Source organism: Limanda limanda, chromosome 16 (assembly GCF_963576545.1).
Source record: "Limanda limanda chromosome 16, fLimLim1.1, whole genome shotgun sequence".
Lineage (NCBI taxonomy): Eukaryota > Metazoa > Chordata > Actinopteri > Pleuronectiformes > Pleuronectidae > Limanda > Limanda limanda.
The window spans coordinates 21,971,427-21,999,410 of NC_083651.1; the positions used below are offsets into that span (position 1 = coordinate 21,971,427).

General features: G+C 42.1%; 1 protein-coding gene across 1 annotated transcript in view; it reads left to right on the forward strand.

Annotated features, from left to right (window-relative positions):
* Window positions 1-21,209: 21,209 nt before the first annotated feature.
* Window positions 21,210-27,984, forward strand: part of thsd7ba (thrombospondin, type I, domain containing 7Ba) — a 131,517-nt gene continuing 124,742 nt past the window's right edge. Inside the window, exon 1 of the mRNA XM_061088869.1 lies at window positions 21,210-21,369. Within this exon, the coding sequence (XP_060944852.1) occupies window positions 21,210-21,369 (160 nt within the window). The remainder of the gene's footprint in view (window positions 21,370-27,984) is intronic.

Consider the following 27,984-nt stretch of genomic DNA (forward strand, 5'->3'; position numbering starts at 1 on the left):
TCGTGTTGGCCACGCGGGGCGTGATGGAGACAGAACGAACGGGGGCCTTTTGCAGTCAAGGACCTTAAACAGTATCTTGTCGGAGATCAGGAGAGAGATGCCTTGTCTCTGTAAAGTCTTATTTTGGAGCAGTGGAACTTATATAGGTGTTTTTTTGTATATGCTTTGTGAGCATTCATCTGACTCTTTTATCTCTCCGTATTTCTGTGAAGCTTTAGTTGGAAAGTAAGGCACAGTTTTAAGTTTTGGTTGTTTGAAAACACACAGAACATTGACTGTGTTTACATGGACACCAGCAATCTGACTATTGACCTTACTCTGAATAACACAATTCTCATATAAGGACGTGACACAAGTTGCTAATAGAAAAGTCCATTATTCCCCTTTGTATGTTACAGAGCATAGTGAGATATGACTCATGTCAACACAACGTACACTACGTCGAACTTATAATGTTCCTGTGACCTTTTGTAAAATATTACCATGGTGATCTTTGTAACAGTCCATAAACTTTATCATTCCTTTTTGCTTCTTACATGTACACGTTGTACAGATTATTGGTGGAAGAACCACTTCCATCTCTATCGAGGCTGATGTACAGTTTATATGTTGAATTATTTATTTACTATATTTATCTCAAGCTGTTGCTCACAGTGTCTTAAGCGTTCAGAATTATTTGCATTTTAATGCTGCTGATTTGCAAAGGCCTTCAGGTCAGAACAATCTTTCTAAGGTTATTGCTTATTCCGAGTATGACCTTAATAGGGTTTAAGTAAATAGAAAATTGTTATTTATTGAGTCTATTGTCTTAATTAGGTTGGCATTGGGATATTGATATCCATGTTAATGTTTCTAATCTGGCCACATAACTTATTTCTGCTGTTGTGTGTTAACAACCTACAGTTTTTGTATTTCTGTGGTGTGTCTGTGAGACTGAGAGCTGTGTTACTTGTCAAGTTTTCAATTACCATCTAATTCACAGCAGTGCTCCCTACTCACATGTCTTAGTGGCACATTGTTGTGATGAGGAATGCATTATTCAGTGCAGTGGTTTTCGGTTAGTGAGTGTTGATCCAAGACTCCATTTCCTCTTTCAGATTTGTTTATTCAAATGTGACAGTTGTGAAGGAGCCGTCTCAACACTCTGAAGGTCTGAGTAAAGTAGAAGATTCAAAGAGACAAAGACGGTCCCAGCGCTGTAATGTCGTCTGTTGTCAGACAGATGAGTCTCATGTTGGTAAAGTTCCCCGGAGCACATTCACCTGTATCTTCCTAACAAGGACGCAACCGCTAACGGTGACACAACCGCGCTGTTTTCCCTCAAACTAATTGTTAGTTTCCTCGTTACACAATGCTCACAGACAGATTGATGACAAAAACATTCACACCACCTAGAACTCACTCATAGATATCACTTCCCTAAAAGTGCCGGATGTTTTCCTTTCTCTCAAGATCCCTGAGTTATTCCCTGGGGAAAGTGAAAATGTTGAAAAACGCCCTCTCGCAATGTTACAGTAAGTGGGGAAGAAAATCCTGGATCTTGTGTGGAAATCCATGAGTTTGTTTTTGTGTTTTCTTGCGTACAAACAAACAAATGGACAGGAGTGACACCATAAGGTCCTTGGCTGAGGTATTGACGACGCCATTGCATTTTTCTCCACTGTAACTTACTTACTTATTTCAAAGTTGTCATTGATGACTGTCATGACAACTTTTCCCAAGTTAGTCAATCAATATCATAACTCTCCTTTTGTTGTTTCTTGACCAAACTCTTTAAAATGATTCTGAATTGTTTGAAGCCTTCAGGGTTTTTTTTGACATTTATATTAATTTCATAATAATCACACAATAGTTTAATCAATATCATCTTAAAAACCCTTTTTGAACCCTGGGGTGACAATTAAATGGAACCATCCTCACCCCTGAGTCATTTGCAATCACCCATTTGATTACGTATGTTTTTCATTGAGCAGCCGGTCTGGTGAGGCTCTTGGTTTTTGAGATGTGGGGAAAGTGTGCACGTGTGTTTTTCCTTCACACAGTTTTTTTTTACAATCGGCCACTTCTCGCCTTTCAGGGGTGTGCAGTAGTTTTGTAGAAAAATGTAATATTTAGGGATGACAAACTACAAAAGCACTAACAAGTACAAGCTCATGAATGAACTGTCTACATCTAATAACTCCTTCCATTTTTACCTGGAGCAATGTATCCGGACTTCTATTTTTTCCCCCCTCATGTGACGCAGGCATCACTGATAAGATAAACAAAGTTTCATTTCTGCATCTGTCGGCCCTCTTAGCGAGTTCTGCTGACTCTGCTTTCAAACATGTTGCTCATTAAGAGGCCGACGCTGTTAGCAGCGCTGCTCGATGCCACACTCCGGCCTCAACAAGAGTCAAACTGACAGCGGAGAGTGGGGAGTTATGTCCAGCCCTAATAGGATCAGGACACTTTTATCTGGTATTTTTATCAGTTGATTAGGTAATGCATCGTTCCTCCCCCCCCCCCCCCGCCCCCCCTGGTCCGAGAGGTCAAGTCAAGGTGAGATTCAATCAGGCCGCCGCGGTGTGTCCCAGGCTGGAGGGTCCCTGTGTAATTACACTCTCCATAGGCTCCAGGTGAAGTCACAGATAAGCTGTGGACATTGTTAGCGGAGTTTGGGAAACGTTGTCTACACAAACATATTGTTTCACATTTGTCATGTTAATTGCATTGTCAGGAATTGGTGGAGCCTTGCATCCCGAGCGAAAAGTTTCAAGGTGACTCTTTGCACTGCGAGTTGATTGTGTGTGATAGATACATGTCTTTTACTTCCATTACTCGACGGAAATACGTGGAAAGATTATCGATTATCTCACCTTTCATTTCTCGCACAGTGCAGCTGTCGCACACACTGTGTGGATCCTCTAATCTGGCTCTCTGAGTTCTCCCCAGGGCAACAGATAAGTGTGCAAAGTATGACTCATGGTTTATGATTTGGTTATCTCGCCAGACATGAATGTGTCGCATAAATATTTGAAATGTCATTCTTCTCCCATCTCAATGAAACTCACGTTTTAGGTGGATGTACTTGCAGAACAGCAGTGTAGTCCACAGTTCAGTGTCATGTTGAAAAACTATTCAGTGAAGTCTTCATGTGAAACCTGTGTCTCATTCCACTGTAATTGTTAACTGGAGTTAGAGATTACATTCATGTTAAGAATCAACAATTATAACATTATACAGAGCTGCACATCACAAATTGAGATCACTTCCCTCTTGTTGTCTAAGGAGGTTTTCATTTGGATTCATTTGGATTTAAAAGTCCTTAACACTTTTCTCTCTCTGACTCTGTTTCCCTGCCGGTTTTGTGTTTCTCTGTATCTTCGGGTAACGCAACGTCGTCATTGGCTGAGAGAGATAGCAAAGATAATGTGGCATTATGGGTTGCATTAGTTATTTGGGAGCAAGTTGGAGCGCTTGTTTTGAAGCTGATATCCCCTCTGCAATTGCAGCAGAATAATTCGCCTAAGAAAGGAAATCCCAGAAGAAGAAGAAGGAATCCAGATCACAATTTTTATGAATAATTATGCAGCCCTAATACAAGACTTTGCCATAATAGCTTGAGGTTGTCTTGAGTTATGTCGAATTGAACACTTCAGACAAATTTCACTACAGTGTAATGTTAAAATTCAGCTCTGGAGCTCCATCACCGACTCTGAGGGTTATAAAATCTAAACTGAAACGTATCTCTGCAGTGCTTTCATGAGGACTTTGAGGAACCATTAGCTGGCGAGCAAAGGCACTAATCTGATTTTTTGTTGCATGTGAAATCAAATTACCCATATGGCGGGGCTCAGCAATATTTCCAACCAGCTCGCACATACTGTGCGATCCTCATGGCGTCCAGGTCACGGCTCTCGATCCTCCATCTCAATGCCCCGTACAGCAGAATACATTAGTATCCCCTTGTGCATAGGTGTGTCTGATTGGTAGATCAAGTTTTGAGTCCCCCCCTTGTCTGGGTCTCTCATTGAATTACCACCATGAGGGCCCAGCAGCTGTTCCTTCTGGTCGCAGCAGGCCACTGTCGTTAATTGAAGCGTAATGGGCTCAACAGCAGGGAAGGTCAGACTGAGTGCTCTGCTGATGCACAGCCGCTGTCACAACCTATACACAACACACTCAGCGACGGTTCCACTCCTCTCCATCCATATCAGGGGAGGACGTGGATGTGACGGGGGGACGATGAGGAAAAAACTGTGTTAGGGCTGAAAAGAAAACAGAAACATCACAGGGATGAAAGGGATTATTATATATATGTTTTTTATTAAGTTATTTTAAACTATTTCTTGGCAAATTACGACAGATCTGAACATGGACTTTAAAATACGACATTTCATGCTGTTACGACAGTTGCCGTCGCTCGACACAAGGTCTGGATAACGCAAATATGTCATGCAATACACAAATTACAGAGTGAACACCAGGGGGCGTTGCATCGGCTTCATCCAACCAGAGTAGGTCCATATAAGACACCTAGGTCTGAGGTAACTTAAGGACAGATTTAAATATACTTTTCATTGGTCATTGAATTGAGTCACCAGCTGCTTGCTAACAAACTCCAGTGAACATAGCTTGCACATGGACTGCAGTGATAACAGTTATATGTGCAGGCTCCACAGATCGGGAGGCTCTGATTAATAGCGGATGGGTCGCAGGTGGAGAAGTTAAACTTTATTAATGAGGGGAATATTAATTACACTCTCTGAAAGGTGAGCAGAGCAGAGCTGTAGACGTCGGGCAAATTGCTGACTCAAAATTAAGAGAACAAACAACAGGGAATGTTAAGAAATACAGACACTAATTTGTGTTATCGGGAGGGAAAATGGAAGCTCAGCAGGAAGCATGTAACTAACTATCTATTCTAATTATAAGTTGACTGTCTCTGTCTGCCTGTTCTTTGCAAATCTGTTCACAGATCACTTTTGGTTTTTCTGTAGCCTATTGATTTGAATGCAAATAAAATAGACTAATACAGACTAATCAGACTTTTTACATTACTTTAAGATGGCTAATATTGTTCTTTTGGGAGAGTTCTAGGGACGTGGAGAATAAAGTGCATCCATTTATCATCTATACCGCTTGGAGAACATGTATAATCCACACAGACTGGGATTCGAACCAGGGACCGTCTTCCTGCATACCAGCATATTGCGTGAATACATTTATTATGCACAATTTGATTAAAGTGTAAATTAGGTAGAGTGGATTCATCCATCTTCAAAATTGACAATATAAAATAACTGCCTAACAAGTCACAATAAAAATGACATTGTTTGCCAATTTTCCAGGCTTTAATATAGACCAACAGATTAGATAAATGTGACTGATTGCTAGTGAGGAAATTCGGATACGAGTTCCAATAACCTGCTGCAATCAACAGACACATCCCAGGTTATGGAGACAGTTGCACGGTGATGGAACTTAATGCACATACACTCTAGGTATTTGTTGTCATATTTTTACTTCTACAGATTTCTAAGCAAAGTTTATTATTTTTGTTATCTTGCTCTTCATACAGTGTTTTAAAGCTCTGAAGACGGTCAGGTCCAGCAGTGACACAGCCGTTCATCTTGCTGCTCACAGCTCAAAGCTCCATGCGTTATCCTCCAAGCTCCCCTCATGACCGAGGTTTCAGAAAGATTCCATGGATCATTGACACGAGATCAGAGAGTCACATCGCTTCTGCACATGGTGCAGTTATTGGAGGAATTGTTGTTGCCCAGCTGCAGCGGATTCTTTCTTGTCTCGCTGGCATGAGGAGCCTCTGTGTGCTACAACACTTACTTCCAAGACAGTGCTTTTTTAAATTCTGGGTTGTACTGTAAAGCAGGAGCTGTGAAAGATTTATGCGGTGCTGGGGCATCCTGGTCAGTCAAACTGGAGATGAAAATGTTTTTGTGTTTGTATAGGTTCATGTCCTAAGTCATGCTGTGCTGCTGCTGCTGCTGCTGCTGCAGGTTGCTTCTTATTTCTAAGTCTGAGATGAAAGTATTTTCAGTCCTTCCTTTACTTTCAGCACGGTCCCTAAGAGGGAATCTAAGTTGATACACTCGGCCCAATTCGCAACTGTTACCACAGGAGTAAGCCGTAACTTTTGCCATTGACATTTTGGCTCTCGAGGAGTTGTATCATGAAGGTTGACATTACCAGATGTTGACATTGCCAGATGTTACTTCAGCTAAAGTCCTTTGTTGCCTTTATCTGATAAAACCAGGCGAAGGTGCACAGTGCTACTTCAGAACGGGAATGGGACTCAGTAGAGCACAAACCTCCACCGAGGCCCAACAGTCTCTTTAAATTCAATCAAGCTGCAGCAAATTGCCCACACTCAGCTAACAAGCTCCTAAATATGTTTTTATCCTCAGTAATCAACATTCATGCATAATTCCCTGAGAATATAGTAGAAATGTCCAAAAGCATCTCACAATGTTAAAGATAGTGAATTGCTGGATCCACCCCCTGATCCAGATGCATGTCAAAATGTAATGTGTTTTTTCTTGTCCCATGTCCCATCCTTTCAACATTTCATTGAAATTTATTCTGTGGTTTTCGCCGAATGCTGCTGAAAAATCCAACCAACCATGCAAACAACCAATGGGGGCAGAAAAACATCCTCCTTGAAGAACGTAAACATTTGACAATCAGGAAATATTTTAGCGTTTTTACTAAAGTCTAATTGCGCCACTTGATCTAATGCTATGAACCTTTCAGTTCATGTCAGACACGTGATGTGACAGTTTGTCCTTACTCTACTAACTTTCCAGGATGTAATTCAGATAAATATATCTTGAGCCCTCCCAGAATGCAAGAGTGTGGGAAAGCTGTCTAATGATCCTCCTTTGTGTTCCTCACGGAATACCTAGGATCATTTCTGTAATTGCAGATTACACACTTTCCAGTTTACATCTTGTGAAAAATGTTTCTATCCTGTTTATCTTCTGGTTTTAATAGAAACGTATTTAGATCTGCCTCAAACCTGTGGGACATGGTAAGTGAGGTAGAAATGAGGTTTGAATTTTAATGCTCTTTTAGAGATGTGCTGCAGTCATACAGCACAGTGGCAGGCTGTGTCTTTAGTCGAAGAAACTGTAGATTGTTGTTGGCAAGGAATGGATCTTATTTAAAGATAATGTGGCTTAGTGGTGCAGGGTGTCTTCCATAAAGGTTAAGCTTCCGCTAATACACAATCAATTATTAAAATCTCTGTGTGGGATAATGAAAGCAGCCAGGAGCCACAGGATGATTTAGGTTTTCAACCCTACCACATCACAATAACTTGTTAAATCAATACTAACATACTTATTAAATGAAATGAAGAATTAAAGGTTGTATTAAAGTAGCATTCCAATAAAAAGTCAATGAAAGTCGCTTTGAATTTAGTATTTTTCCAGCCTGGTATTAAAACCTGGTCATTTTTACATGTTTCCTCGCCTAAAACGTTTGAGTTTCTGTGGTATTTGACGATCTCTGACTTGGCAGTGTAGTGGATTAACCGGTGTAGAAAGCAAACCCTTCTTTGTGTGTCTTATTGGCTTTGTACAAATCTCTACAGCAAACACAAATGGTGCTATTTTTTATAACATGAGTTAGTGCAAGAGAGAGGAAAGAAAGAGTAACAAAAGAGTGGCCTGATTTGGACCAGAATTGGTGTTTTTAAATCCTAACCTATGGTGGCCCCTAACAACAGAGCACATGAACGAGAGAGAAAGCACAGACATTAAGGGTTGATTGATTCAATTTAGATAAGCAGCAGCATTACACATTCGTCTGCCCACCAATCAGGATTTATTTACCCTAACTTATCCATTTGTTTTCAGAGAAAGAAATTGGCAATTTAGGTTTGTAAGACATGGGCAGTTTATCCAGATAATGCCGGTCTGGAAAGCTGCTCAGCCTTCGGGTGGAGATTGCCGTGTCACCTCGGCAGCTTCCAGCCCAGCTCCTTTGATTCCCCATTGGTCAACGTCTGCCATCATCCTGGTGAGATCAGTCTTAAACCCACCCCTCCCCGTAGCATCCTGGAGGAATTCAACTTGTGGTTCTCCCTATTTTATGTATTTTCCTCTTTGTAGCATTCCAGGATTTAAAGGAACATTTACATTAATGTTTGTGCTTTCTCTTCTGTATGGGCTCTATCCTCAGGGGCCTCTGTAATAATCTTGATCAGGAATATATACTGGCTGCAACTGCCTCCACAATCCTCCGTTGTGAAAAAACAGGAACTATTAAAGCACTGTATATAATTCAACCATTATAATATGCTGCAGAGTCCGAGGAACATGTTGTTTTAGTTTTTATTACAGCAAATACAATTTCCCTGTTCGGCTCTGATGAGTATGTTGACTCTAATTTCTTCCTGTATACATATTTAATTAAAAGTCTTTTTTTTATTATGCTGGGTAAAAACAAACAGTGGCTCTCAATTAGATATCATATGTAGGAAAAATGTTCTTAGTGCTATTTTCATCCCGGTCTGTAGATTTATGTTTTTCAAAAACATTTTTGTTTGTTTAATTATGACCAGTAGAGGATTATTTTTTAACATACAGCTTTCTACTACACCCCTGCAGTAGAAAACTCTATGCTTGTTGCATGAATGACCAGAGCAAAGCGGTACGTGTCGAGCTCATGCTGCATCTTGCTTGTCTGCAGAAAAACAGTAAAATCTTAATGGATATTTTTACTGCTTCCGAAGTGGGTAGGATTTTTCCTGTTGCTACTGATGGTCAGTCTGACTGTGAGGGTCAATGTGTTTGTGTGGGAGAAAGAGGGAGAGCGAGGCGAAGAACACAGCCCTTTCTTTTGGATGCCATTTGGGATCAACTTTTAAAAATCAACTGGCAATCCCACAGTTTGGTCAGATGTTGCTCACAAGAAACGACAGGTTGTTGATTCCCCCTTATTGCCCCTATTATTACTCATTATGACTCTACACGTTTAAACGAACAGGAAGCTACAGTCGGTGACAGAATCATAGCATCCAGCTGCAACCAACCAATGGGCACAAGGATCGTGAAACTCAATACAGGCCTGTAAGTATTGATCCTGATAATGGACTTTGATGGTGAACACAATACGGAGAACATAACTCTCATTCACTCTGTAATGTCATGTTTGTCATGAGGTCGACTCTGGGGGCTTGTGACTGCCACACATAAAAGATGCTGGCTCTTCTTTTGTGCTCCCACCACGTCTGAAGATGCTCACAGTGTTATTTCTACTGAATAACTGTTTCAATCAGACAACCACGTTAACATTTCATTCAAAACCATTTTCCATGAGCCACGTCTAACGCCACATCAAACCACTCTACAATGTTATTATAGAAATGGCTTATCTCTTGCTCAGTTTTGAAAGAAAAGGCTGACAGCTGCCTGTCAAGCCCTTGCACTTTGCACATTAAGACTGGTGGGAGATTGAAAAGGTCGGTAATGCCAACTAAAACCACTTCCATGCGCCTCTGAACCACATCCAACATATATTTTTCAGTATATAATATTTTTCCACATCCATCTTTTTGAACAGCTAGGACATGACATTATGATATGCTGTTCATACTGTGAGCTGAATGGTCATATATTACTGTCATGATATTGCTGTTATAATGTTAAAGTGATTGAAACTCCATACGATGACTTTTTGTGAGTGTAACGCAGAGCTTCTATTTGTATCTAGTGGTGTCAAACCTGTTAATATATTCAGATTAAAATGTGCAGAGTATATTAAACATTTTTGTAATCTCTGCCATTCTCTGCATTATATTGTTTTCTGTCCAAATTCATGGTCTAAATTCATATACAGTATGTTTACATGCATATTTTACCATAAATCTGAATAGCTCACTATATAGCTCATTATATCAGACCTATGTTACCTTGAACTTGAGTTCACCTAAGTTTTTTGTAGCCCAATAGCATTTTTATTTTTCCATGATCCAGCTCTTCTTGCAAGTGAGGTTTTGCTGTAGCTGAAGTGTGAGTATGGAGCCGCGGAGCCGATCATCAGGGAGGAATAAATGATCTAATGTGTATGTTGCCATAATTCGGGAGCACCACCCTCTACTCTTATCATTATGTTTCCATCATTCACACAATAATCTTCACAAATTCTTTTTAAAGCCTGCGAGCAGTGAAGGCAGTTTTTTCATTTCCCTCAGCTGCTCACAGGCTCAGTAAAGAGCCTAATTGCAGCTGCCAAAACATTGTGTGCACACTCGATACCAGAGTAGGTACTTGCTCCCTTTCATGCTACACTCTCCATAAACATCCATGCAGTGAGTGACAAATTGTGTTCTATCATCTCCATTTTCTGCTCATCAGCGTGTGCCAGCACTTGTGAGTGACATCAGTTATCTTATTGGCAAGCACGCAGAGCTGGGTTGTTTGCAGTGCACACAGCTGCCTGTCAGATCTGGGTCAGACATTGTTTGTAAATAACATTTTTTAAAAAATCTTTGCCCATACCTGACAGAAAGAGTCAACCACGTCACAGATATTCATTTTCCTCGGCCACCCCGGCAATTTGCCTTATTATTTCCAGCCTGCTGTCTGTGGGCTCATGCATACAAACCTGACAAATAGGCCCTTACAGCAATATTTAAAATCAAGAAACCAGCGTGGGGAGGTGTAATGGCTGTCTTGAGACCAGTGCACTTCCCCTGTGTCCACGCTTGCAAAGTGAGCCGGATCAATATAAGGTTAAAGTTTAATCCCATGGAACACCTATCAATCAATACAGGAAGTCGCCCGTTTGAGTGCCTTCCCTCCACACGGAACCATCATTCTCCGTCACAGATGCTGGGCTGCTCTCATCTTCTCCACTCTCCTCTCCTCTCTATCCATGGCTGCACTCTGATAATCCAGATGGCCACGGACTCAGTTACCGGTCTCTCGCACAGCTTCCCTCCATTGTCCCGAGCCCTTATCACTCGGCACAATGCTGGTGCCTTCTTAAAGCACAAAGCGCCAACTTGTTTCCCCTTCTTCTCACAAAATGTGAACTTTGAGCTGCGATGCAGTGCAGATAGACTCGACCCATTTCATGGCAGATACTTCAGAAGTTGAAAAAAGCATTTTTGTCATGTTGTGTGTGTGTGTGTGTATGTGTGTACATGGGCCTACTTGTGTTTATCAGCACATGTCTTGGTTTTGTTTCATGCCTAAATTGGAACTTGTGTTTAAGATTGTTGAACCCTGTGGGCAGTTTAGTTGTGTGAGCTATTTTTTTGATAAAACCAAAGAAATGAACTGTTGTGAATTTATGTTTATCCCCGACATGTGCTACCATCTCTCCCCCCGTTAGCTCTGGATTGATCACGTCACACATGCATATTTATTTCCAGCACATTAATCAACACAGTAGTTCATCACGAAGCATTGGCTCATTGTTTTTGAATATGTAGATAGCACAGTGTGACATTGCCGTGCATGTCTGGGCCATTAGTGCCTGTGACAGCGTTGATGGGTTTGGAAAGGTCAGTGAACAAAGTGAACATAATGTTCTGACATTTAAAACTGTGAGAAAGGGAAAGACAATAATAATGTTTTTGATCAGTAAGAAAACATTTTTTTTTTCCTCCTTTTGCATGAACTAAGGTTTGTCTCCGGATCTGCAAATTATGAAGTCAGAACTTTCGCCTCCAAGCTGGAGTTGCAGTTGTTTTCAGCTCGTCTGGACTTCAGGTGCACTGGCTGCTGCTGGTTGACGTGTCGTGGTTTTGTTGAAAGACTTTGTTTGAGAATATAATCAATGTCTAAATCTCGCCTTGATCTATGAATATGCAAGTCTGCATATTGAGTTAAGAGTAACATTTACATATTTGATACGCAGCCTGCTTTGAACTGGCATCTGGGGATCAAACAGAGCACACAGTGTTATTGTTGTTGTCAGGTTGCACCATATATTGGACAGTGAATAGATCAACATATTGTAGTCAATTCATTTTCAAAACAAATACCCCCCCCTTGAAGTCAGACCCTGATGTGCGGTTTCAGTTGAGAGTGTTACGTGTGTCGTCTCTCCACCGTTCAAACGATTTACCAATGTTTTTGCGAATCTTTGCCCTTTCATTATTTTGTTATCTTCTTTCTGTTACCTGTAGTCTGTGGTACCATCCCTTGATAGTAGGCATTATCTCTAGGTGGAGCAGGGGAGGCTACCACATGTTTTATTAAGGATCTGTGCACAAGTATGAATGCCCCTGTTGCCGATTGGCTGATGCAGTGTTGTGTTGTTCAAGTCGTCCAGCTTTCTGTCAGCACTCACACAGAAGTTACAGCAAGTGGACCATGAGGCAATATTTGCAGAATTTGACAAATAGTATGTTGAATTAATGTGAGTTTTTTTACTAAGAAAACTACAGAAGCTTCTTTATCTCACATGTCAAACTCCCAAACTCTACTTCCAGCTCTTCTGTTCTCACACGTAACACAACCTCCTCTTTCTCCGACACGCTGGAACATTTTGACATTTTTTTGCACAACCCCAGACCACCACTTTCACAAAGAGACAGAACATCATCACCTCTTATCACAAGCACCAGAATTTTAATTTCACCCATGGTTCCCCTCTCATCCACATTTTTCACCTGCTGTATAATTGACTTTTTTTTTTTACCCATTTCAACATCTGTGGTCATCTCCTACATGCCAGGCAGGTATCAACTCCTCTACCCCACTTACACACACACACACACACACACACACACACACACACACACACACACACACACACACACACACACACACACACCGATAAATGCACACAGCTCTCTGTACATTAAAAGTTATTTTCCAGCAGGACACTTGTGGCTTCAGGGTCCAGGTGTGTCTGGAGCTGCTGACCCGTGTTATCAGCCTGCGTCAGAAGCCAGGCCAAAATTAATCCTGACGCCGTCACGCCATCCCTCCCTCGCCAACGCTGATGGCTCCCTCTCTGGGCGAGAATCCCTTCTGGTTCCTCAGCAGCTGGTACTCAGACACGCTCACCTGCTTGCCCCCAGTCCCACGAGGCGCTCTTATCAACAGGAGAAGTGAGACACAGTGACCAGGATTACAGCCAGTGCTGCGTTAATTATAAGCTTTTTTAATGAAGGGGGAGGCAGGGGCTGGGAGGCCAGGTGGAACAGCCGCACAAAAAACAAATCCGATTATCCAGAAACGGTTTGTTTCCCTTTCAAGCTCTCCATCGTTCTCATTCTGTCTTTTGTGGAATAATTTCCCAGCCCTGCTTCAGAAGGCAGAGACTTTTGTTTTTTTTCGCGGCGCCTCTTTTTCTGCAAATCCCTTTTCCCCTCTGTTTTTGCAGATGCTGCTGCGGCTTCTCAAGGGGATGTCGCTACTTTAGTTTTGACTGACGCTGAAGTACCTAAAATATATCCAATTAAAATTCGGATGAGAGATGTCCTTTCACCTTAAGCAACGTTTAACACTTTTAGCTTTTTTCTCCACTGAGACATATCGAGCATGTTCACACCAATAAACAGAAAAAGGCTAGGCATCTCGCAGCTTTTGTCTAGAGCTGATTTAACATTCTCTGATATCCCATTCATGCCTTTAATACATTATTTAAACATGTTCACTGAGATCTATGTGGCTAACAACACGATGCTCTGTGTCTTTGTGTTAGGCATCGCATCAATTAACGTCCTTTTCCTCCGAAAGCCAATGATTCACTTTGAACAGGGACCTGTGTGAGCGAGTAAACGCTGCATAAATATCTCACAGTGAAATTAAACACCTTTTAATGCGTCTAAATCGGCTTTGATACATGGAGGTGCTGGCTGCTGTACATCAGGGTCTCTTAACAGTGAAGCATATCAATTTATCTCTCAGAAATCCCGCCTGTCTCTGACCGACACAGGATTGTTTTGATAAACTTGAGGCTGAGCGGCAATCGATCACACGCCGAGCGATTCAGATTCAGGCCGAGACGACTCTGAGCAGTGTGTAACACCAGCTTGTATATTAACACATCTGTGGGCTTCATATTTGCCCGGTTGGATTTTTTTTACTTTCTCCTCAGATCTTAATCGCTTACCAAGAAATGCTGTGAACGTGGTGATTAAGGATTTAGCAGATTGTGACTTGTATTATACAAAACATATTTAAGTGTAACTGCAGTAAAGATTTCCCCGCTGTGATGGTATTTGATGTAACTAATCTGAGATTCTCTGCCGAGTGTCCATATTTACATCCTGGTGCCTTTTTTCTTTTCTTTTTTTTCTCTTTCCTTTTTCAAATTTACCCTGTCTGATCACATTTGCTTTGTAATTAATCACCGCAATTCAGCAATCTTCTAAAGACGCGTGTGCTTCCAGGCCTGATAATTCAATAGCAGAAACGGAGAAAGAGAAAGAAAATGACACAATATAGAGATTAAAGGATTTGAAGCCAATTCCCAGTTTCTGCGAGGGGGGGAAGACGGATATTCAGGAGCAGATGGATGGAATCATTTAACTGATCTTTTTGTGGCGAAGGCTGGCTGAGCACTGCTGACTTTAAACTCTCTCTGGCCGTTATCAATGCTATGACCCTGTCAGTCCGCTTAACTGGCCGTACCAGGGCACCTACAGTACGGGGGGGAGGCAGGCAGAAAGAGCCGTAGTATGTTCGGGACCACAACGATAACCATGCAGCTGATTGAGTTCACCACCCTGGCTCCAGGAGCAGCAGCTGGGCCTGGCAGACTGTTTGAGATGCTGGCAGAGTACAGATACCTCTCTCTTTCAGGAACAGCCACATGCAACGTCTTACCTGTCTGGGAAAGATTTCTGGAAGCGTTACAAACTATACGGCCTGTTTTACTGATGAGCTGTGTTTGAAGTTCGGCTGCTGATGTGTAGGGGAGAAACCTGGTTTATGATAAATGGAAGATTTGAGTCTATGAAGGCTGAAGGCTACCAAGCCTACTCAGGAAATAGTCGTAGCGTTAAAATAAGTTTTTTGATAACCAATGATGGTAAGAAAAAGTTCAACATCCACCAACTTGAACAGATTACCTCCATTTTATGCTGTAATCATATGAATAACTTAATTTCTAAATATCAGTAAATCCTCTAGGTCTGGACCTCCCACAATGATCGGTAGCAGCACATGTCTACATTTTTTTATGTTGCTGTGATCTGTGTTCAGTTTGTAAGAAGTACATTTCGTCAGATAATTATCTGTTCATTATAATATTCTAAGATGGGCTATAATGTGAGGATCTTGTTGGATTGTTTTTTTTTTACCAATCTTTGAGCCCTTTGATGAATTAGCCTCAGTTTACAATATCTGGGCCAAGACGTCTTTCATTTGTCACGGTTTACAGTTTGACTAGTTTCTTAAGACACATGAGTAGAAAAAATTGTCCACGCTAATTACAAAATGATCTTTGTTAGCTTTATGCATGCTACTTTTTGGAATTGGTTTAAATCCAGAAGACATCTGAACTCATCTATACTAACAGCTATCTGCATATGAATGTAGATAATTAAGAAAGCGAATAGCCGATGCATTTCGGTCGATGTGTTCCTTTCTTTAACTCTCCACATGGATTGTTGAAAACAATGCAGCTAGGAACGAGACCTGATGGCTTCAGGCCCAGAAATCTTGTCTCTTTGGAATCTTCATATTCACATGCAGATTCTTTGACGTCAAGATATTGATGTCTCTAGTCTAGAGCAAACACTAGGGTAGTAGAGCTTTTGGATGTGTGACTGAAGGATAACACCAAGCGTGGTGTGTTCACCAACCAGTGAAGGTGAAGCATCTGATAGATTGAGGTTGGCAGACAATTATTTTACCACACGTGTGTCAGCCTGCGGGGGGATACTTCAAATTATACTTTTAGTTTCATCATAAAAATCTCTGAAGCGTCGGCACAAACAATTTATCCTAATTTCTTAAAAGCAGTTTGCTTACAGTAGCAAACAAGATTTACAGCTTTATCAAACGAATGCGGCAAACCTCAAGAGGTGAGAAAAACACTAAGAGGTACCACACACTGACTGTAATCAAAGTGTAAAGGTGAGATTGAATAAAGATTAAATGAATAGCATGTTCCCAATTGATTTTTCTTCATCTACCAGGAGCCCCCTTTTCTTCCTTTCTATGTGTTGGCTTTTACTTTTCTTGCCGGCAGTGGGAGGAGAAGTGCGGCTCCAAGGATGAGCTCATTTGAGCCACAATGGGAAAAGTAGGGCAAAGGACTTAAACGCCTTGGGAAATCCGGTGTGGGTCACTGGGGTTTTCTGAGGTTGATGTAGAAGGGAAGGTCAATAAGGGAGTAGGGGGCCACTGAGGAGGCGGGCTGGGGGGGAGGGGAGGATGGGGACACAAAGGCAGGAGGTGTTAATAGACTCAGGTTTTTTTTTTCTGTGAGAGCTCTCAGAACAGACCTGGCTGCCGGGTTGACAGGTAATCACTGAATGTCATAGGAGAACAAAACCTGGAGCTGCAACCCTTGGACCGAGCCCTTGTCTGTGGTATCACTGTCACAATGTGTCACAGCAACTGACAAATCATCACTGTGCGCCTCGCAGGTTCATGTGAAACTCACAAACAACATCCAGTGCGACGCACGAGTGACGTCGCTCCCGTTTCCCCTCGATAACCGGAGCAGGTCTGAATTTGAGAAACACGACAACTCTGCTTTATGTACAGAAACCCCCCCCCCCCACCACCACCACCTCTGAGATAAATGCTGTAATGAATATGACAGAGCAGATGAATGGATTATAAATCACAGCAGAGTCGTGCATCTGGACCGATGTGTGCTAATAGCGTGTAAATTGAAGGGACGCTGCCGGGAGGTCATGCATCTTGATGAAGCTTCCCTGCATCTACACACTGTCATTCATTCGTGTTAGTGTGTGGCTGCGGAGCTGGAAATATATAAATATAATCTCATGAATGTCATTACGTAAAGATTTTTTTTTTGTTTTACCCTGCAGCAGTATCGGATGTTTATGACTCTTTGTCTTTCTTCTTCTGACTCAGACCCAGTTTCCCCGGCCTGACTCCGGCGCTAACCCAGCACGGAACGCCAGTGGGAAGGCACTTGACTGAGGCAGCGCCCGGGAGTTAATACCAGTCGGTGCTGCCGGAGGTGTGACACAATCCCAGCCCTCTACACTTTGATTCACACAGGATTAAGCTACTGCATGATGCTTCAGGCGGACGACCCGGCGCTGCTGATTTACCATCGCTGTCAGACTTAAAGTCTCCTCTGCCCCGGCTCCTGTCTTCTGTGCAAAAAAGGAAAAAAAATAAAAAAATAGTGAGAAGCATCAGCCACTGCACCAACCAGATCACCCAAAGGGATGACTGGCTGTCATCTCGCTCAGGTACAGTGTACATTGCAAAGCATGAAGTGATGGGTGTGATGTATTAAAGTGTGATTGCAGTTGTTTATGAAGATGATCAATCTTTTCTATGAGGAAAGTCTGGCTAAAGCAAAGCAACTAAAAAAGATCTTAGTCATGGTAGATAAAACACTGTCATTGATGGGCGGTCTGCATTGGGATGCAAATAGAGTTCCTACATTAGTGTCCAGACCCTCAACTATTACATTCTGTCTGACAACATTTAGGGTAAAGGTGTTCCAATGCCATCTTCCCCTCTCGATACCGATACCTGCTCGATACTGAGCACCAATCTGATACAAGTGCATTTAAAAGAATAACAACTGCTAAAGTATTTGACATCTCACCCCTGTATGGATGTGATGATGGTTATCATTGTTGTACAGTCTACCTCAGGTTAAACCCTTTGAAAATCAAATTTAAGGAAGGAATATCATATAACTTCTTTTATTATCTAGTCTCACAGTCATAACCTGTGTAGAATATTGCCTGATAGCGGACATCAACGCTCAACTTCCCAGAAGTCATTCCTTCTTGCCCGCTTTACAAGCAGTACTTCCCAGTGGCAGTACAGTGCAACTGTTGTCTAGAAGAAGTGATTTCTCGAAAATCCAAAAATTGAACGTCATGATATGAAATCAGCACATAGATTTGTGTACTCACCAGCTCCCAACTTGGTATTTTTGGCAGTATGAGACATTTCTGGAATGATATTAGTATCTGAACCTCTGGAATATAGGACTTACCACTTGACCTGACTATGTATTAGTTATTTTTCAAAGAGCAGTGCCCAGTGAATTCATGATCATCAGCCCCAAGAGGCTCAACCTTTAGAAAATGATAAATGTGGTTCATTGTATGAGTCTGAGCCGTCACCGTCTGTTCAGCCAGTCCAACCCGGAAGACGCCTTTGTTACAGGTCTGAATAGAGTAACGCACAATGTGCCAAAAGAATTCAGGAACAAAACGAAGAATGACAGACGTATTCTTTAATATGAGCCTGTACGGTGACAGCTGAATGCAGCGGCCCCCACAGGCCTGAGATCAAAGAAAGGAAGTGTCGTGCGTTGAATTTCTGATTATTCCAGCGCCGTCATGGTCATTACCGCCAATGAAAACATCTGCACAAAATCTGCTTGTTTGGATATCCGTTTTTTACATTGCCAAACCCAATCAGAAACAATTACATGCCTCACAATGTGGGGGAGAATACTTGCAGCTGCAGTAACCTGAACCCACTGGCTGCAGTAACACAAAGAGGAACACAGGGATGCAAGCAGGAATTTAAGCTGAGAATGTGACGGGAGGCTTAGCCAGTTGGCGACATGATTGCATGGAAATCCAGAGGACAGGGGTTTGCATCTCTGCCGAACCAGTCGGTTCGATCTGCGATCAAAGGCCTTTGTTTCCGTTTCAGACAGAACTGGGTGTTTGGCTTATTAAAAGAGAGAACGGGGGGGATCGCCTGGTGATTGTTCGGAGTCTTGGCGCACCAAATTAGCTTTTGACATTCATTTGGAAAGATCTAATCAACCGTTAATTATTGGGACCACCTGCGAAAGGGCGGGGGGGGGGCTGTGAAGTGCCGCTCATCTGTTCCCTTATGATGGCTGCGGAGTCCTCTCTCTCCGGAGAGAGCGAGCCCCGGACAAGGACTGCAGGAGACAGGGAGGCAGATTGCATTCCATCAGATCCTTGAGGATCTAATCGGATGCACAGCAGCATCTGAGCCACGCTGCTGTTTGCCAGGTTTCCTGTGGCCACTGAGAACCTGGCACGATTCCTCTGACCCAGATATTTAGCAGCTTTAAGAGCTTTCCCTTTTTCTTGTTTTTTTTTTTCGCCGAAGATTTTCAGGACAGTCAGTGTTCTGCGTCTGCAGGGAGCCACAGACTGGCTAAGCCCGAGTCTGAGCCGTGTGAGCGCAATTGTCACCAATTTTTCAAACTGAGAGGCTTGAAGAAAAGCAACCATTCATCTGACACAGGGAGAAGAGGCCTGTGGGTCATTCGCTTGCCTTCATCATTTCTGTTCACGAGCGTGTTTTTCACTCAGTTGTGACATGTTCCGTCAGCCGATGGAGAGAGCTGCTTGTCCCATGAATAGTCAAATCACACTGGCTGGAGGGGGGATTTAATCTGGGTGCAGTCAGGTATGGCTTCCAGAGCAGTTCCAGACCGAGAGGTTGGCTGATAATCAGCAGCCAGAGGTGTCTAATTGGCATATGGCTGCGTAAGCGCCGACTCTGCTCATTCATCCAAACAGAATACATTTCTTGGCCAACAAAAAAAACTGCGAGACAAAGGCAGCTTAAAAAAACAACAACAGAGCATCCATTCTATTCAAAGTGGATGAGTTCTTTAACATGGAGAGAGGACACTTCAAGCTATTGTTAACCCATGGGTTGGCACATGTGCTGGTGCAGTTTGTGTGAGCTGCTGCAGATACAGCAGGACATTCATGCAAGAGTTGTGTATTTTAATGCCAAACCTGTTTGTTTTTGGACTGAATTCAAAAGCTCCTCTGACGCTAAGGAGACCAAAGTTTGACTATAGAATAACACATCCAACCTGGAAGGAAAATTGGACAGTCCATCAAACAGCGGGCATCTGCCGGCGCAAGTCTGGGCACCGAGCCATCTCCACCCTCGCAACACTTCCTCATTAAACAACATTTGCCCCCCACCTAAAAACACAGCTAAAGTGGCAAAGTCAAAATCTAATTTGCCTGAATGAAATCAGGCAATACTAATTCAGCACTCAGCATGTGTAAATAATTTTAAATCTCAATTGGCTGCCCTGTAGTTAATCTACCATCAGATGCGATGTTCATCTTTCAACACAAAACACGACGCAGTAATCTCTGAACGTTAACACAAAAAAAGAAATTAAAAGATTTTCATTTGGCCATCATGCAGATACAACGATGTTCATGATCAAATTCAATAAATCCGTCACCTGATGAGTGTATCACGGATCCCAACTTCCTCCATCTCTCACAAACTTTTTCCACTTCCTTAATTTGCTCTCCTTTTCATCTTCTATGCTTTTCATGTTTTTAATTTACTGTTACAGTCACAAGTTTCACTGTGTATCAAGTTGTGTGTTTTTGTTGTGCGACCAGTTCCGCAGTTGCAGAATGACGAACTGCAGGGAGCGCTCTGTGGGATGATAAAGACAATAAACACAAAATTAGTTTTTGGAAAATGAATCACGACGGTCCCGAACGCTAAACACCAGTCTCTCAAAGCATCAGGTGTTTCAAATTCAATTCCATATTCATTAATTTTGATGTTGGTGCAACACAATTAGAGGCCTGGTGAATCCTGGACTAATCCCCAACACTCCTAGGACATGAATCACTGCAGGAGGAGATATGAATAAATGAGCTGCAATAAAAAGGTACTAATACCCGTATTACTCCAAGCTTAAAGTCTTTCATTCCTTCAATACATGTTTCCACATCCACCTTGGGAGGCTGAGACGCTCGAGCCTCTCTGATTAATTATTTTTGGTCTATGAGGGAGAAGAAGCGCGCATGGTATCACACCAGTATGCTGGATTAAAAAAAAAGAAAAAAGACAACTGGGAGACTATGACGGTATTCGTTTTGTGATGCAAGGCTGAAGGTGACAGTGAATGTCATGTTTCTGGGCAGGACTTTTCTTTTTACACGGCGGCCTTTCCCCATTTTTGAAGTGTTACACACACACACACACACACACACACACACACTCTCCCTTCTCTTGTGTCTGAGCGACTCTGCGAGTGAGTTACTGATGAATCGAACGTTCTCCCCCACAGGAGTAAGAGAGGAAGCAATGGGCTGGACTATGATTCTAAAAGATGACTTTGGGGTCATTGCCTGGACGCGACGAGCTGGGAACTACCTGGGCCTCTTCCTCCTCTTCTCCCTCTTCTTCAGTCCAGTCCAGTCAGACCTTGTGCTTCATAGGGAGCATCAGTTCTCGTGGAAAACAGGTAAAAAAAATGCTCTTCTTCTTCACCATGAATGTGTCGGTCACTATTTGTATTCTCCACCTACAACGCAAAACTCTCTCATCCCTGCTGCATAGTAGCTGTCAATTCCATACAGAGAAATATGCCCTTTACGCTTTGTTGTTCAACATTTATCAGCTTTATGAAATAATACGTTTCATCGACATGTATATTTACGAATATGCGCTTGGAAGGGAAAACACGTATTTTTCAGAATAAACCATGTACAGGGGGTGTGACTATACATTGTATTTATAAATATTTGTATTTTCCAGAATCAAGTCCTTTATATTTGATTCTATTTGTTTTTAATCCTTTATAGTTATTTATTTACAATATCATGCCTCATTTACATTGTCATGGGTAGAAAACGACACCTTAGGATTCTTTGTCACCTATATATAGCTATATTGACCGATTCACAATAGCATAATTTCTTTCACTCCCTAAATCGTTATTGGCATCGGCCTCATAAATTCCAAATCTGGTTTCAAAACATCAAGGCTCCATATTGTGTCCCCTTAGCATATCGTTGATAACCTTCATCTTCTCTTATAAGGGGTATCAGGGGAGAAGAAGATGTAGCTAATTATCATGCAACCTCAGGTACTGAAGTCAGAGCTTGTTTTTAACATTAGCAGCACATTATCCGCTGTTCGATTACCTAGAGCTCTGATATATTGATTTGATTGATCTGCTCGTCTTCTTCCTCCATGGCATTGGTTTCCAGTCCAAACACTCTGACCTAAATTACTCCTCCATTAGTACTTGTCATTATGCAGCAGTACCTTGCAAAACAGAACCAAGCTGCGGTGTGTGTGGTCCGAGCTGCAGGTGAGGGAAGGTCGGACTTAGACTTAGATGAAGGACTTATTTGCATATTCATAGACCATGAAGTCATGGATTCATGGAAAGAAAACGCGCGTCTAAACATGTAATCTTCTGGAACAGAGATGCCGTTTTTAGTTCCATCAATTCCAGGAGAGGAACTTCAGGATTTGTGCAGGTAAATATGCTGCAGGCACATTCAGTCCCATTATGCAGACTGTGCACACACACACACCACAGTCAACTCATTACAGCTTCATATTGTAGGAGGAAAACTAATGTAGGTAATCCTCTTCTCTCTGACACATTGTTGGGGAGCATAAACCTCGCGCTGCTATTGGACGTCTTTATTCAGTGCGATGGCGGTTAGTGTAATAATACCTCCTCTCTGACGGGGTGTCCGTCCTCAGCCCTGCGGTGACAAGCAGGGAGAGGGTTTTTACCATAATGATGTGTATGCTGTGGTAATGTCAAACAGTTAATGAGACATTGTTGCACTGTAAATAATCATGTCGTGGTATATGCTCTGCTGGGGATTTATGGCCCCAGTTACTACTGTCAGAGAGGGTTTTAATGAACAGGGGGATGCACGCTATTCTTATTTTCCTCTGTGCATACTGAGTCAAATGTACTGCATATATTTTTTTACACGCTCCAAATGCCTTTCTCTGCTTCCGTGTGGTATTGTAAATGCAAACAACATTATTTGTGAGTGAATCACCTCTGGAAAGCTGTGTTGAAATATGATGTTCCACTCGAAAGGGAGTTTGAGGTAATCTCACGATTCATCCTTCACTCGCTTCACAAATTCAATTGAAAACGCATTTCCAAGGCAGCGTGAGGAGGGAAACTTGGCCTTCCCACACAAAAGCCCCACTTGCTGTGCGATTAGCACTTTCATTTCTCACTCTGTGGTTGGGTAATGACACTGCCCAAGTGATAAAGAGATTGATTAATTTCACTTGAAAGAGCGTATGTTCAAAAGGGTTGTAGCCGGGACACCAAGTGTGAGGATTTGACATCCTGGCAGGGCTGAGAACGCTCATGCGTTGCTGCTTAGCTGGAAATGAAAACCACTTCAAGAACTACAAAGGAAATCTCAAACTTAACACACCCCACCTGCAAACATGTCCTCTTAGTGTCGGTCTAACTGAGGGACTGTCACAACTTCTGGAGTTAAATCCAACAACCCAAGAGCAGCTAGTTGTGGAATAAAACATGTTGTGCAATGAGGACGTATTCGGTGTAGATTGGTTTAAATGAGTAAACGCTCCTCTGGGCCACACATCTGTCTCGTGAACGTCTTCCTTGCACCAGCTCCAGCTTCATGTCACAAGTCTGACTATTACTTTCATGTGGGCAAATATTGATTTAACTTCCCTGAGTTAAATCACATGATACGTTTGAATACTTAATTAGGCTGACAAGCTCCCTTTCAATTTTGGACTTGTCAGTGGAAGGAAGATGTGCTGTAAATTATGCACAGCCACCCTATTGTGTTTCTATCTAGGCCAGCAGCATTGTGGGGTAAATCTTTTTTGTGAGCAAGTTCCCAGAGCTGCGGCTAAGCCGGGAGTCTCTGGCTCCGAGTGAGAGCTGGAGTCGTTTCAGCCTGACCTTCATCAGTGTCTTGGAGAGCAGAATGCAGCACTGTAACGCTGCAGTTAATGGGACTGTTTTTTAACTCTTTACAGTGAATATTCAAAGACGATCTCCCGTCAAACAGGTGCACTTGGTCTTTTTAACAGCCAGATACACTTCATACATTAACTCGGAGCACAGGGGAGAGCTGAGCATCAGAAGAGATCATGAGATGATGATATGAGGTGTGAAGGGCTGAGGTTCTGAGCAGTCGGCCATTTGTTAATTTTTACCAGGGGGCGATGGTCACTTGGAATATTTGTACCCATTTAAATTATGACACAAGGAACTTTGGAAAAATTGAAAGAGAATAGAGGCAAGTTAGTTTTGACCTTGATTCTATATGGTTCTCATTAATGCCTTATTACTTCCGCCATGAAGGTTATGTATAATTAGGGTTCTTTGTCTGTTAGTCTGCAGCATTACTCATAAACTACTGGACTAATTACCACAGAACTTAGTGGAAGGATTTGGTGTTGGTCTGGGAAGATCAGAATACATTTTGTAGCAGATCTGGAGCAGGGGCGGATCCTGGAATCTCTTTTCACTGACAACATTGTGAGATTACGTTTTTGGACTTTTCACCATTTCTCAGAGAATAATGCATTCATCTTGATGAAAAGCATTAGGTATATTGAGCGGACGGATGTGTGAATAACTTCATGTTGCTTGATTGATTCTTAAGGGGACTGTCAGGCCTTGGCAGAGGTATGCGCTCGAGTGTTAATTAGTTAGGGATAGTTTTCACCCCTATGTGTTTATTAGGGTGTGTGTGTTTATATACAGATATGATATATATATATGATGAATATATAAATATATGTGTGTCTCAGCAGTGCATTGATATTTATCAAACTTGACAACCCTGCAGTAGAGAACTGTTCGGTGCTGCATGAATGTGCACAGCAAAAGCTGTATCTACCGAATTCTGACTGAATTCTGACTGCCTGCAGAGGACTGTAGCATCTTTTGTGGATGTTATAACAGCCACTGACACGGGTAGGATTTCTGCTGGTGCTGCTGATGCCCCCCCCCCCCCCCCCCCCCCACCATCTTTTAATCTTTTCCTCAAATTCCATCACAATAAAGTTAATGTACTCCTGTAGATGGCACATAAGTTGTATGTTTATAGGAGATTATTAGGGACATAACAGGAGGAAACTAAAAGTTTTCAGGCCGGGTATAGCTCTTTGTATCTCCATTTTGTCTTTTGAATTTCAAAGGATCATAAACTCTACAGTCCTGTTAGCTTCAGGATGCTGATGTCTGCTAAAACAGGCTGTTTAAATTGGATTTATTTTGCCTTCCGGAAGCACCTGCATTTAAACATGACAGCCAGACACAGTGCTCATCCAGTGTCGGCTTTACACCACTGCAGGAGTAAGATCTTCTCTCCCAGGTTTTCATTTGTCACCTTTGAGGAGAGCGTATTTTTCTTTCTCAGTATAAATCTTTAAAAATGTTAAGACTCACCAATCATAAACCCCAAAGTTATATGCATAGTTTAACAAACAGTAAAAGTGCTGCTTCATCCTTAGATACAAGTGAGAGTTATCCCTGATGGTTTGTAATGCACATCAAAGCCTATTATTTTGAAAAACAATAAATCTCAAAAAATCGTATTACTTCAGGAAAGCGAGTTTTCATCTGTGAGGAGCAAAATTTAATATTCTTAAACATTAGAGGCTGTGTCCAGTCACAAGAGTGCAGCACTGTGATAACAGGAATGTTTCTGTATCTGTTCAGTGACTATGTATCCCCGTTTATGTTTTCTTGTTTTATTCATATCCCTTAATTTTCTGGCTATGAAAATATTATTTTGTGGGTCGTTGCCTGGAGTCCTGAGGAGAACTGAATAATTAAGCTGTCGACGGTTCATCTCAATTATGTGAGAACTTTCAGCCCAACGAATCAGCAGAGGGGCAATGATTTTCAAAAGATTGAGAAATCAATAAAGGTTTTCCTTAATGAGCGGGATCACAGCTCCTGCTGGATTATTCCGGGGGGCTTACGGGACCCGGTCCTGCCTTCTAGGAGACTGTAAGAAAAAAAAAAGTGAACTAATATGCACAGTGACAGTCAGGCATTTCATTTCGGGGTCAAAGTGGATGTATGTGCAATGTCGCCACACTGTTGCACCATCAAAGCTCAAATCAAACATCCCTGCTGGAGCTGGGAGCTTCTGTTGTTTCTGAAAAATAAGCTCAAAGGAGCGAGAGTGCTGGCATCTCAGAATTCATCAAGTAACACTGAATAATTTACAGCACAAAGACAATCAATCACATTAGGTAAATGCAAATCTCCAACCAGTTAGACAACAACTTGTTATCCTCATACTAGTCTGCTGCAAAGATAAACACAGCAGCCTGTCAGCTGTTGCTTTTAACATCAATCGTGTGCGACATGAATGATTGAGCTGTTTTATAAAGGCAGTGGAAACGTGGCCTGACGGTGGTGACGGAGGAACAATCAAGGAAACCAGTGAGTTTCTTTTCTCTTGGGATCAAGAATTTGCTCAGTAGATGTTTGGTAAAGAGGTAGACGGTGTACGTGTTCACTGAAACGTGAGACTCTTAACGAAGCTACAGAACACAAACAATAAATCATAAATTAAGGTCTAAAGTAAGTGATGCATAATAACTCTTCACAGAAGTGATCCGCTGACAAGTGACACGTCCGGAAACCGAGGAGGAAGTCAGAGACTGTTTACATGTGCTGTCTTAATGTGATTAATTACACAGGGCTGGATTCAGATGCAGGGTGGCATATCTGAAACACTCACTTTTCCCTTCCTCTCTGCATAAGTCTGACTTTTTAGGAAGAGCCTATGTTTCATCTCTGAGCAGCCACCCTATTATTTACATTCCTCCCTATTCTGACACTGGATCGAAAAGGATCTTGACACGGCTATGAATGATGCTTCCTCACTTTTCTCCTCCAGCAACACTTTTCTATATACTGAGCTTTTTTGCTACAAAGGCCACGGGTGCAACATTAGCAATTAAAATTTGCAAACCTACTGCCCTCTCTCCGTTTCGCCCTCCATCCACTTTAAGCAGACATTTTTCTCTCACGTCAGAAAGATGCTTTGCAGAGATGCTCTCAAAACTCTGTCTGGAAATGTCACTCTCACGTTGTCGAGCGAGTGGTTTATTAAAACCCTGCAGACAGAAATTGGAGCAGAAATGCGAAGAAGCAAACTTTTCAGTTTCCTCCAAACACTCTTTGTGATCACAGCGTGGTTTTGATGATTGTTGTTGTCAGACACACTTGCTGCGATGAGGCAGTGATTTGGTGGAGAACAGTCTGAGGGCAGCACACCACGTGTATTCAAATGTCTGAGTGTAAAGTGCATTTCAGATGGATCCATGAAGTAAATTATCCCTTACCAAAGAGTGTGTATAAAGATGGACGACAAGTCAAAACACTGTTTCCCACAGAATTGATTACATTTAGAGTGGTAACGGGGGGGAATTGCACTTAGGTGAAAGGTAACTCTCACTTGCAACATAATCTGAGAACACAGACTAAGGGCACATTCACACATATACAAATGCTAAGCGAATACCATGGGTCGAAGTTCTACAAAGTTGAAATCAATGCGAAGGCAAGCTATGATTAGCTTCTCCACACAAGCAAGTGTTTAAATCGCCTCCTTGCTCTCACAGACACAGAGTGTTCAAAATGCGGAGTGCTACCTCTGAAATATTCGTATATGTGAACAGATGATTGCGTGAGAGAAAGAACTGAATTGTATGCCACAACTGCAGCTGAAAATATGAGGCCTGTCTGCGAGGACAGTAAAAACATTGGACCATAGTGGTAGCGCGACAGTGTGACTGTCGCGCTACCACCAAGTTAAATGTGTTTTTGTTCATGATGAAATGGGATCAAAAGTCGTGATTGACAGATGAGACTGACTCTCCTCCATTCTATGTCTCCACTATGATCATTACTGCTCAGATTCCACCGTCTCAGAGCCACCACATCCCACTGATTGAGTCAAGAAACAAGACACAAATCAGAATCTGTGCCACTATTTCTAGTCATGGAAACATAATTCACAAACTGAACAGCTGAAGCAGTGTAGATTATCTACCTTTAACACCACCCGCACACACAGCCGTC